Here is a 13742-nt window from a genome sequence, read left to right on the forward strand (position 1 = left end):
TGTCACACATTTGATTCAAATTTGCCTTGAAAAGACCTCAAGTATTATAGTGTTTAACATCATTTACAGAGCATGCACACTCTTTACCGTTATTGTAACAGTAATCACCATATATCATATGTTGAAATCAACTTCTGCATGTGAAAATATTTCTTTTACTTCGCAAACTATACAGAAATGACCGAGATGATTCACCCATTTGTCACAGACAAAATAGGTCACAAGCTGTCAGTAGGTGTCGCAACATGTCGTAATATCTTTTTAAAGAGAAATGGGAAGGGGTGGCTCAACTAACCCTGTGGCTCAACTACCCCTCCCCTCCCCTACATACTTGTAACACGTCGTCAACCATTTAAACTATTAAACTAGTTTTGATTATTCGTGATTCAAATAGACCGTGAGCCAGACTCACCAAATTTGACTTATTGGTACCATCGGGTGAGTAGGGAAGGCGGAGGGAGAGACTCAGCTTCATCAAGTTTTTCATGAAGCAGAACATCTAAGTGATGCATTCTGAAATGATCGTGAATACATTTATGCTGTGTATCAAACAAATGAGCGCCACTTTAGATTTCTTTGACAAGCTTACATTGTACTATTTTAGATATATGTCTATTACACAGTTATTGGTATTGTACAGGGGTTTAATTTCAGGGTCGGACCAAGAATGTATTTCAAAGGGGTGATTTTAGAGGTGGTAAGTGGGTGGCATTTTTTTAATTTAGGAAAATACCATACAACTAAATATGGTTAATAAATTTTCACAATCTAGGAGTGTCAATTGCTGCTGTCATATATATATATATATATATATATATATATATATATATACCTATTAATATCCAGCGAGTGTATCAGGATTAAATTTGCATGTGAAATAAAGTTCACTTTTGAAGCATTTGACGATATGCGTTAATGGCGACAACTCGCGAGTGAATTAAAAGTGCAGTTATGCTTGTATCTGAACTTAGGACTTGATTTTATAAGATTGAAATCAGGGACGGCAGCAAAATGTTTCTTTAAAAACTGAGAAAAAAAATCGTAACAGTTTTGAGGCATGATTTGTTTGAAATTGGTATCTAAGGTAAATGTCAGTATAAGATTAGGTTCATGGTGAGTACAGATATCCATGCAATTTTGACTTTTAATATCATGAACTATATGGACCTACCTCATCACAAATATACATAACTGGCTTCTTGAATTTATAATTAAATTAATAATGAACTGAAACCCCTATTGCAATAATTATAGAAAATAAAGCTAAACATTAAAAACTTCTGAAATACCGCAGGTTTTATTAGAAACTTTTATAACGTCTAACTGTTTATTTCAGAGGGAAACTGTGGTATGAGAGGCATTACGAGTGTATTGATCTTTATTATCGTATCTGAACCTCCTATCATCTCCAAAACACATCTTCTTTTGACGGGATTATAATTATTTCATTTCCACCGTGTGGGTTTTTGTTTTCGTCCTGGTATCCAATTAATATTAAGCACGCTGTCCTGGGCAGACGTTTCGGCTGTCTGAGCTGTTTGTTTTATATATGGATAGTGGTTCTTTGTTAGTGTAATTCGATAGAGAAGCCGATAGTAGTCTTACCCCTCTTCACTAAATCTTGGTTGGAACGGCTACTGATATTCGAACTCAGTACCCACTACGTCACTGAGGCCGGTTGGAAACGATAAGCTTAAAATTATGCGAGACGTGGATGGGAGATTGATAGGTATAAACAGGAAATCAGTGGGTCCTGAAAAGTGCTATTTTACGGTCTTCGGACGGGAACGTATTGCTAAAAACCATTCCTAGTAACTGCACCACGATATAGGTCATTCATCATTCTGACAGGCAGATATTACGTTGCTCAATCTGAAAATCGAAAAAGTCGATATATTCCAAAAAATAGAATTTTCTTAAATTCGTTTTATTGAGCGACATTTCCGACGATAACGGTTTGATATGCCGTGGCGTGAGTACATATTTGTTTAGCCAGTCTCTGTACTACTTGCCTAATGCATCTTCATAACACATTACATTTTAATCAAGCTTGTATTTGATGTACACAACTGGTGTACCACAAAGGATGTGGTATGTACTGTCCTGTCTGTGGGATGGTGCATACAAAAGAGCCATTGCTCGTCTGAGGTGTGACGGATTATAGGTTCCATTTCTCACGGCAGAAAGAAAGAAGTGTTTTATTTAACGACGCACTCAACACATTTTATTTACGGTTATATGGCGTCAGACATATGGTTAAGGACCACACAGATTTTGAGAGGAAACCCGCTGTCGCCACTACATGGGCTACTCTTCCGATTAGCAGCAAGGGATCTTTTATTTGCGCTTCCCACAGGCAGGATAGCACAAACCATGGCCTTTGTTGAACCAGTTATGGATCACTGGTCGGTGCAAGTGGTTTACACCTACCCATTGAGCGTTGCGGAGCACTCACTCACGGTTTGGAGTCGGTATCTGGATTAAAAATCCCATGCCTCGACTGGGACCCGAACCCAGTACCTACCAGCCTGTAGACCGATGGCCTGCCACGACGCCACCGAGGCCGGTTTCTCACGGCAGATACATTTACTGGATATTTCTAACTGGGGCCGAATATCGTGACTGGTATTTCCATAGCTGTGTATAAGCTCTAATACCGGTCTCAGTCTAGTGGTAAGCCAACGGAATTAAGGCTGGTAGATAATAGATTCGCTTCCTGGTACCGGCTCTTAATCAAAGCGAGTTTAAACAGGATGAATGTAAAGTCACTATATCGACGTCTCTCACAATTAACCATAAACTCACTGACGCCTCAGTTATTTGAATTGGGTTCTCAGGACAGCGTGCTTGAATCTTAATTGGATTTAAGCACGAAGTATAAATGCATGAATGAATGATTGAATAAATTACCGCTGATTAAACAATGTGCTGGGGTATCATTAAACATAGATTATACCTCTTGTTTACGGATTAACATACTGATTAAAAATCCATACTATTGGGTGAGAGCCGATACCATGGTGCAAATCCAGTATCTACCTACCAACTACCTACTACCTACATGTGTACCTACCTACCTACCTACTACCTACCTACCTACCCACTGCCTACCAACCTACCTACCTACTACCTTCTCCACTGATCCAATACAGCTTTCCACTGAGACACCATTAAATGTGTCCACCCCACATCACCGTTTACAGCCGCGTTAGGTGTATATTAATCCAAGATATTTATATCTTCCAACTACACCTATCACACAATCTACACATTTAAAAACAGTTAAGGTTCTGTTCATAGACGAGTTGCGGAAATGGATAATATTAGATTTGCCAACATTAATCACAATTTTTTGTTTTGTTACAACTTTCTGACTCAGTTTCCGCCAACTGTACCAGATCATCGTGGTACGTACTATCCTGTCTGTGGAATAATGCATATAAAATATCCCTTGCTATTAATGTAGCAGGTTTCCTCTTTAAGATTATATGTCTAAATTATCAAATGTTTGACATCCAATAGCCGATGTAAATCAGTGCTCTAGTGGTGTTGTTAAACAAAACAAACTTTAACGTTTAGGTTGGTGCGCGCCAGAATGTTTTCAGTTTTTGTAAGTATTTTTTACTCTTCTACAAGGCTGATTTTGGCCAGACACAGGAGAGAAAAAACCTTCGCTACACTGGTTTATGCGCTTTACGTTAAACCTAATGGAAGGAAGTGTTTTATTTAACGACGCACTCAACACATTATATTTAGGGTTATATGGCGTCGGACATATGGTTAAGGACCACACAGATATTGACATAGGAAACCCGCTGTCGCCACTTCATGGGCTACTCTTTTCGATTAGCAGCAAGGGATCTTTTATATGCACCGTTCCACAGACAGGATAGTACATACCATGGTCTTTGTTATGCCAGTCGTGGTGCACTAGCTGAAACGACAAACAGCCCCCAATGGGCCCACTGACGGGAATCGCTCCCAGACTGACCGCACATCAAGCGAGCGCTTTACCACTGGGCTACGTCCTCCCCCCCCCCCCCCCCCCCCCCCCCACACATACACACGGTCCATAAAATGTCTCACATCTTACTGCAGTTCCCATTAGGTTTGGACGGGACGTAGCTCAGTGGTACAGCGTTCGCCTGATACGCGATCCATCTATAAAGGATCCCGTGCTGCTAATGAAAAAAGAGGTCCCATGCAATATTGTAACAGGATAGATTTGCCTTCACGTACATATTCTTGCTTCTGTATATTCACTGTTTTCGGTCGCCTGTTTGTAGTATCTTAAGAATATACCTTATACTTGTAATATACTGATGGAAATAAATAAGGGAACACGTGGTATTTGAAACCAAATTTAATTCCCACCTGGAGTATTTATGTCTGTAATATGGGACTGGATGTTAGTAGTGTGGGATTCACTGCCAGTAACACGGTTAACTTCCTCATATTGCGGATGGTGGTTTTGGTTGTAGTCTGTATTTGCTGTTACTATGTATGCTCCTTTATTTCTTTCCATCAGTATACATACGAACGCATTCTTCTGTTTCCTCTATTTGGTGGCAACACAAGAACATACATATAAGATGAATGAATGAATGAATGAATGTTTAACGACACCCCAGCATGAAAAATATATCGGCTATTGGGTGGAACGAATGTCTAACGACACTCCAGCACGAAAATTACATAGGCCATTGGGTGTGAAACACATATAAGATTACCCTGCGTTAATGCTGTGGTATTCATTTTATTCACACTGACACAGACACGCTTCATTGTTCTGTTCTAAACGTGCATGGCTGGCTGTATACCCCATTACATGCATATTATCCGAGTGTGACGATCTAGTAAATAGTTTGGTACAAAATGTTTCTAGTGAATATTATCTTACCAAGTTTTGATCACGGATGATTTGTGAACACTGAGTAAATTGTGACCAGTGATGAACGTAGAACTCGTGCAAGCTTTGTATTCTTTGTAAAACTAAAACAAATGTTGTACCAAATATTTAGAAAATATCTATTGGCCCTTAATTAATATCGTTATGTATATATCCCGAATGTTTTATTCTCACATTTAGTAATCTCACTTTTGGCGAATACAAGGCCGAGGGTGCGGGGTTGAGCAGTCCCAGTTTCTGACAGACATTATCTCACTACAGGCGAATACAAGGCAGAGGGTGCGGGGTTGAGCAGTCCCAGTTTCTGACAGACGTTATCTCACTACAGGCGAATACAAGGCAGAGGGTGCGGGGTTGAGCAGTCCCAGTTTCTGACAGACATTGTACATAGCCTTTTAGCGCCTTTTCAAAATACAGTGTCATCAGCATTGTGCGTTTCTTGCACTCGGCATTCGGGATATGACAAATTAATACTTTCGCACCACCCTCTTTTCAAATTACTTTATCCGCTCATACTCAACAGCGGATCTAGGATTTGAACTGTACTGTAGAAGGTCTTGTATTTTACTACCTGTGCTTGAAATGAAACATTCTTGTAATTTGGGGAGTGAAGTATATATACATTTTCCAAACAAAACATCCACTTTTGAAATCCTCAATAGAAATTGCTCCCTCATTTCTCACACCACGATGATGTTACACTAAGTATCACCGCCATCACGTCATAATCATTGTTTTCAAGAACATCACCTTAGAACTTTGCCACTTGTCATTAATCATTGTTTTCAAGAACATCACCGTAGAACTTTGCCATTTGTCATTCTTTCAAAGAGAGGCTTCACGTTAGGTTCGTCTGCCGCCTCGATGTGGATCATGTTTCCAGTGTGCATGTCGTCCTCAGTGGGCTCGTCTTCAATGTCCGAGCTGGCGATGTCCTCGTCAAACATGTCCTCCCTCAGACTGTGCAGCCAGTTGAAGACCTTCAGGTTGCGGTGCGAGCGGTCCAGCTTCTGTCCCCTGTCCCACAGCTCCATATCGTGCACGCTGATCTCGTGGTAACGCGGCCTGCCCATCCTCACCTTGATGTCCTGCTGGATCACCTGGCTCAGGTGCGGGGAGATCCGAATCTTCTGCATCATCCTCGGCAGACGACCGAAATCCTCGTCGGTGTATCCCGGAAACTCGTCGCTTTTTGCCCGGCGAGCCTTCTTCTGGTCATTGTTGTCACCGTAGCCCGTGACCCTGTTCAGGGCCGATGTGGTGGTGGCGATCTTGGACTTCACTTTGGAGGTCAATTCTCTTCGAAGGTCCATCTCGAGAATCTGCTCGTCGCCCTTCCAGAGATTAACGCGAGCTTCTTTGGGTGGCGGAGTCGGGGTGACGGACAAGGACTGGGACGGGGTGCTCAGTGTGACGTCACAGCTCCCCGCTGACAGCGTGGAAGAACGCCGACTGTCTTGTTTTGAGGACACTGCCACACCAGAGGAGTAGCTCCCCATCAGTCTGGTCCCACCGGCTGGCTGCGATTTCTTCGACGTCGTCTTGGGCATCTGTTTCGCCAACATCGCTATCTTTTGGTGGATCGCCTTTCGCTGAAGCTCCTGAAAGTTTATGGGTTTGCCAGAAATTCTGGCGCCTACAGAAAATCGACGTTCAACAGGTTTGGAATCGACGGCCACGTTGGACACGCTGTCGCTTTTCTGTAAGCCCGGGGCATAGTTCAATCCTGTTCTGAGCCCACACTCAAACACCATCGTCTTCTCGTCATCAGCTAACATGTCATAGATGGGGTTTCCAGTCAGAATCGTCCCGCCACCAATGGCAGCTTCCAGGCTGGCGGCCTGAGATTTGAACATCTTGTCAAATATACCTGTCCGTCTGTTAGCAAGCTCAACCCATTTGCTGGTCTGAACTTCTTGCTCTTTTGGAGATTTTTTCCTTCTGTTTCTTCGTTTCCCTATGTAGTCAATAATCTATAATTAAAAACAAGATAGAGAAGAAAAACATTAATTTGAGTTAATACATGTATAATTATCTTTCATCATTTCATTAGAATAAATGTAACTAATGAACGACTATAGTTCCTTTGTGTCAAAAGGGAACCAATGAACTGACATGTAATTTCAAAATGAATATGAAGCCCTTATAAAGACATGCTATTAAGTTTTTAATCCATACCAACTCACATACCAATTTTAAAAACAATTATCATCAAATTGCATAGGGTAAATATCATTTTGATACAAGGATGGAATAGGCAAGGTAAAGCAAATTCTGCACGTGCAGTTCTGTCTTACTGTACCGAATAGACGAAATCATCTACAATGGCTGTTCCAGCAACTGCCGTCATCTCTGTCTTAAAAATGAGATTTATAAATCAGTACAATGTGATAGTAATTTGTTAGGAAATCTTTGTTGTTGTTGTTGTTGCTGTTGTTGTTGTTTTTTTGTTGTTTTTTGTTTCGTGAGTTGGTGTTGGTGAAAAAGTTAATAGTATCTTCTTATGTGAGTTTTAAATTATGCATTTTGAAGTTACCTGCAGTTTATCGGTTCCCGTTTGGTTCAAATGAACTGTAACATTAAATTGTAGTTTGTAGCCAGGCGGTTCGTATTAAAACAAGTACCTAACAGGCCAATTCAAAGGCACAAACACCTTTATTAACCTTGAATTTTACTCCCCAAAGCAATATATTTAATATATATCCAAATGTAACATCGGTACATGATTACATTAACCAATCGCTTGTTGCGCTTTATTTCAGTCGTCTGCTAAAACAAGTGCATACCATAATATAGCAATTATACTCGGCCTAGATATTGAGAAGCCACTTACAGAAAATATATAGACTGTTAATTTTCGTAAGGGGTCCTCGACAATTCACAGGATTTCAAATGATTACAAACATATACTCGTCAACAGACACGATTTTAAAATGTTTGATTATGGAGGGTATGGCTTATAGTGCAGTCAGAAATAAATGTGTCATGGCTATATTTGAAAACTGTACTATTTCAAGCAAACGACTAAGTTTTAGACAGTAATACCAGACAGTGCTATAGGAAGAACAAGAGTCTATAAAGACTAAAACTACAACCTCGGGTCTCTTGCCGCCCGTGGAGCACGACAGCAGCGACAACTGCGTGGCGATGGACTCCGTGCTGACGGCTCGCTGGATCCGCGGACTCCGCCCCAGCCTCCCGCTGAACACCGGCTCTCTGGGCACGTGTTCACGTGGCACTATCGTCACAATCGTGTAGTCGGGCAGCCAGTCACGCAACACGCGGGAAATCTTGTCCTCCTCGTTATCCGGTTCCTGTTCCTCTGGAGTGCGCGTGCTTTCGCGGACCCGCGTCAAGTTCATTTTTTCTCGAAGCTGGAATTCTACTTCCGGTGATGGAAACTTCAGTTCTCCTAGAGTTTCAGCGATCATTATTGAATCCTTTTGAGTTGGATCTTCAGAACGTTGGTTTTTGACAGAAAGCCATCTTTAAACGATCCACAGAAAACCAAAGAGCTGTTCCAAAAGTAACAGAAAACTTTATCACATTAACATTTTATATTTGTAAGAGAAATCCAACTTCGCAGTTTCTTGAGTATCGGTTTTCTCTCATAAATAACAACAAATAAAAGATAAACCGTTAAAAAAAAACCGTGTACCTTTCGACACCAGATCGTTGAGTAGTATGGTACAAACATTAATTTCGGACTCAGTTATTTTTGTTTTTCTTTTCACTACTCATTTTATAGCCTGTCTTCATTTACTATCCACAAATCACTTATATCACGATCAATGAGTTGAATTATGGACTCTCAACTTAGAAGTGGTAGAGTGTTGAATAAACACTGCTGTAAAGTGTTTCCGTACCGATCAAATACTCCCATGAATTCTCCTCCATAAACTTAATATTGTGGGTCGTCTTTCACATAGACGAAATCTGTATGAAATCACGCTATCACGATCAGGCTGTCTGATTACGCACAGCCGTCTACAACTGGCCTTCGTGGGAGCTCATCTGTTGGAATCTTCAAGTTTCCACCCCCGAGGCCAACAGTATCGCTCGAATCAACGATATGTGTGCCCCGTTGAGCTGCGATATTACTTCAGATTGAACCCACTGTTTAAACACGGGGTCGCTGGATATCATTTATCACGTTACTTTGCAATTGTTGCCTGGAGGAGTGACGTCACCGATTGTACACAGTGGGAAATAAGTGGTAGATAACAACAGAATCATCTACCCGATACAACGTCAGTACGAGCGGCTTAAAAAGCGTGACGGCTATATTCCATCGGTAGAGCACACATATATGGCTCGCATACCGGTTGGAACTTGTAAAATCGCCCAGTTAATATTATCTCGAGTGGGCTGTTTCTTTTTGTCTAATAAGCTTACTGTAATCTTTAACATAAATATACCACCACTGAAGCTGTATGCAATTTTCTATTCGCTAGTTAGCGTCCATACAATGCATGTATTTACCGACATCTTAGACCCAGCAAGGCATTAATAATGACCTTTTTTCATATTATGGATATTGTTATTTGATTGCCAAGCACACCGAAAGACAGACTAACTTTGTGGTATTTATTAATCTAAGTCCAGTAATAAAGTCGCCCGTTGTTCGAGAAGCATAACATTGATTCTATCAGCAGTACGGGATTTTGCAAGAGAGTGTGCACCTTTAAAAAATAAAGTATGGATTATAAAATTATGATAATCTACCATAGAAACAAACCAGGCGATCAAGATATTATACATGTCCACCTCTGGAAAAGTAAATACGTACTGAATAACCAAAGAAACGCAAAATATTTTAGGCCTAATATAGTCCTGTATTAAAAAACAATTCATGATACACTTACCGTAAATAGACCTATATTAAAAAACAACAATTCATGGTACTGTTATCGTAAATAGACTGTCAATTCGTCATAGGCATATATTACCCAAAAAAATCATGTTGGTGTTACCGTAAATAGACTGTCAATTCGTCACAGGACCTAAAATATTCACAACGCATTGATAATTTTAACAGACAAAAATTATAAAAATTCAAACACATATTTTTTTCTTCTGAACACCCCCCCCCCCCCCCCCCCCCCCTATTATTCACGGCTAGGTAATGTCATGGCCGCCAGCACATCTGGGATAAGTATCTGTATCATAACGTATTTAAGGGGACGGGGTCTAGCTCATTCGGTAGAGCGCTCGCCTAACATGTTTGGGTTATAGGATCGAACCACCTCTTTGGACTTATTCTCAGACACACCCCCCCCCCCCCTGTTATCCCCCGTTCCAGCCAGTACCCCACGACTCGTATGATAAAGGCAGTGGTATCTGCTGTCATGCCTGTGGGAAGTGCACATAAAAGAAAAATGGAGGTGCGATCGTTTGGGCTATTTCTCTTTTCATGTGGTGCTCTGCAAGCGGTAAACCAAAGGACGCGGTAAATGCATCCCATTTGCGGTAAAGAGTTCACAGAAAACTCCTTTTGTTGCTGGTCAGAGTAGGTCATCAAGCTTTTTCTCATTTCATATATACTAGTACTTATTTTGAGCTTCTGTCCAGTTAAAGTTCAAGTACACTGTTCTGGGTATACACCTGGCTCAACTAGTTGGGCTGTCTTTTCAGAACAATGGGTTAGTCGTTAGTGAGAGAGACGTCGGTATATAGAGGTATTGCACTTACCCACTGAGTCGTCAAACTCGCTCTGAGTGGGAGCCGATACTGGGATGAGAACTCAACACCCACCAGCCTTAAGACCGATGGCTTACCAAACGGAATGCAAGTCCGTAAGTATAGTTGTCCGCCCGGACTTTATCTCCTAGGGATGCAAGTCATAGGTCTAATATACCTAGGAATGCATGTCCTAGGACTTACGTTCCTTAGGAATGCTGGTCTCACTGCCAGGATATCAAGTTCGGGCCGGACTTGCATTTCTGAACAAACACAATTTAAGTCCGGTGGTACACATAAAAATTAAATTATAATACATGTATAAACAAAACGAAAAGCAGTTTTCTTTCTGGTTTATTTAATTAACTTAGGATACTGGTGCCTCTCTTTATTTAAATAGTTTCTATTTAGTCCAGGTCTGTATTCGTTGCGTGGTGTTCCAATTAATAAATGCTTAAACATTTAAAAGTAATGTTTGAAAACTCAAAAACATTTTCCGTACTCACAACTAATTATAACTTTCCCATATCATATACGAACAACATTATCTGTCTGACATAATAATGTACTGGTATTTGATAATAATAGTAATAATAATTCAACTACAAAAATGTGATAGTTGCGTTATATAAATGATCTTGTTATTTTAGTTTAAACAATATTTATTCCATTTGCTGGTGGAATTGGTCGACAGGCTGACCCCCCCCCCCCCCCCCCCCCCCCCCCCCCCCCCCCCGCATAATTTCGTGAACACTTTTGTTCATTTAAAAACGAAATTTTATCTAAAATATGACATGTCAGACTCTGGGCTCTGTGATTTGTTAGTCCGAACCCACCATATCATCAATACAATTATTTTTAATTGTTTTAATTAAAGTTTATCAATTAATAGAAATATCAATGACTAAGAGTGGTTTTAATAACTCAATAGGTCACTACACCGACTAAAACAAAACAGTAACCCCTGAAAAATTATCATACTGTCAATTTGATAATATGCACACAATTTACAAAGGTAATTTTAAACAGACTATACTACTCATGACACTGTTACACCTGATAGTTTTGATCATAATATGCATGAAGGCTCCCTTTTTTAGGGCGGGGGAGAGGCAGGCTGATTTATGTGTACCCAAATGAAACTAAAATGTCCGAATCTGGATAACAACGTATATTTATATTTGCATTCTACCAAGAAGCTATATAGGATTCCACACAAAGGATTTCACTCTGCATTTTTACATGGATTACAACTAATATTGTGAGCAGAATGATGGAAATACATGGTGAAGTTTTCAGAACGGCTCATTTTGCTCGAATGTGTCCATCGTCCCCCCCCCCCCCCCCCTCCGCGCTCCAGCACTAGGGGGAGTTGCCCTCCTGGGCCCCATCCCATCTCGTATCGTACGCTTATAGTGTTCTAAAGTTCTAAACTGCCAGGTATAATAATAATACAGAGACCCTTTCCCTCACTCGCCTCGCCATATGGCAGTCAGTGATAATCAATTTCAAGTGGCTTGATGCTATTTTCCATGTATATTATTCCTGTTATTTTTATATTATAGTAACAGGCCATCATAGTACAAGTTGCTGGTACTAAGTACTAGAACAAAGTACAGTTTTCAAGGTTTCATTTCAGGGATTTTCATGAATCATATGTAATAAGCACAATATCGGGAATACAATTACAGCGGACAAGAAATACTAGGACTGAAAGTCCTGTGGACCAAGAGTACCAGGAATGAAAGTCCAACGGATTTAAATTAGTTTAGTTTAAACAATATTTTATTCCATTTGCTGGTGGGATTGGTCGACAGGCTACAAGCCTATACTAAGACCTTTCCCTACATTTGTTTTTACAAACAAACTGACAAGATGACAGACAAAGTACAATTAATAACTAACAATAATAACTAACAATAACAAAACATAATAGTAGATGAATAACATAAAAGTGAGCTACAGAAAGGAAAGGTACATGCATAGATATAATACAGGTAGAGAAATTAACAGTGCTAATAAGTTTCAAAACGTTTAGTGCTTACAATAAAGTCATGAACGGATTTAAAAATGTCTATATTTTCCTGATTAGTTAAGTGTAGATCGCCAAATAATAAAATGTTATAGTTAACATGTAGATATTTCTGTAGATGAGTATTTCGATGCACCCTGAACAGAGGGCAATGACACAAGAAATGTTCGGCATCTTCCACATGATGCCCACAAACACATTTCCCACAGACGATCGGACAAAGATAAAGAAATTCACAAATTATTTGGATTGTGACTTAGTCAAAACATAAATTTATAAAACATATTAAAAATTATGTTAGTGTATTTAGAAAGTGGCCTTTGCTTATCGCCAAATGATATGTTTTGGGGGAGTTACAAGTTTTTTTCTTCTGTTTTTTCTTCTAACAATTTTGGGCTCCATGGGTTTTTAAAAAAATAGTTTCTTCGTGTTGAACTTATAAACATATTATACCCTATTTTATATCTCTAGTTGCATTTATTTATATACTTTTGAAAAAAAAAATCAAGATACAATTCCTACTTCAATGCTAACAAAAATGTAAGACCATTACAAAAAAATCACTAACGTGACTGATCCATGAGTCTATTACATAAAAAATTAATTAACTTGATACACAAACTTAAAAATCTTTATGTGACATAGAGATTTGAACACAGTAATCGTAAGAGAATCCATTACACTACGAGGGAAGGCTGCCAAGACATCACTGTTTTCCTCGTGTCTTGCTGGCAACTCAAGCAGCTTGCAGAGTATGACAAACGGACATCTATATTCATTTGCCGGACTAGTATTTCTGTCACTGCTGTAAAAGGAATTTAAGTCCGGTACGAATACAAGTCTTAGGAAGAAAACAATTTTAAAATAAATCAGGTATGAAAGTCCGGGTAGGACTATGATTCCTAAGCTATGAAGGACCTCGCTTCCCACAGACCTGCGTTCCTTTTACACCGATCCTCGTGTTCTACCCGCAGGTACTGTGTTATGGTTCCCATAAAATATGTAACACGCCACATATCGTCGCAGAGAAACGCAGATATGATGTTACCATGCATTATAACTGTCCTATTAAGCTGGATGTAGCGCAGTGGTAAAGCGCTCTCTTAGTGAGCCGTCTGTTTG

The 13742-nt window shown here is 39.9% G+C and overlaps 1 protein-coding gene across 2 annotated transcripts; it reads right to left on the bottom strand.

Moving 5' to 3' along the window:
* Nucleotides 1-4347: 4347 nt before the first annotated feature.
* Nucleotides 4348-9066, bottom strand: LOC121384600. 2 transcript variants are annotated; one of them, XM_041515061.1, is made up of 3 exons: nucleotides 8776-9066; nucleotides 8005-8424; nucleotides 4348-6882 (listed from the first exon to the last, which is right to left on the bottom strand). In XM_041515061.1, the coding sequence occupies exons 2-3, from the start codon at nucleotides 8338-8340 to the stop codon at nucleotides 5704-5706; spliced, it is 1515 nt and encodes a 504-aa protein (XP_041370995.1). In that variant the 5' UTR covers nucleotides 8341-8424; nucleotides 8776-9066; the 3' UTR covers nucleotides 4348-5703. The 2 variants fall into 2 exon arrangements, with proteins under 2 accessions (XP_041370995.1, XP_041370994.1); XM_041515060.1 differs by having other exon boundaries at nucleotides 8005-9066.
* Between the last annotated feature and the right edge of the window lie 4676 nt (nucleotides 9067-13742).

This window comes from Gigantopelta aegis, chromosome 10 (assembly GCF_016097555.1).
Source record: "Gigantopelta aegis isolate Gae_Host chromosome 10, Gae_host_genome, whole genome shotgun sequence".
Taxonomy (NCBI): domain Eukaryota; kingdom Metazoa; phylum Mollusca; class Gastropoda; order Neomphalida; family Peltospiridae; genus Gigantopelta; species Gigantopelta aegis.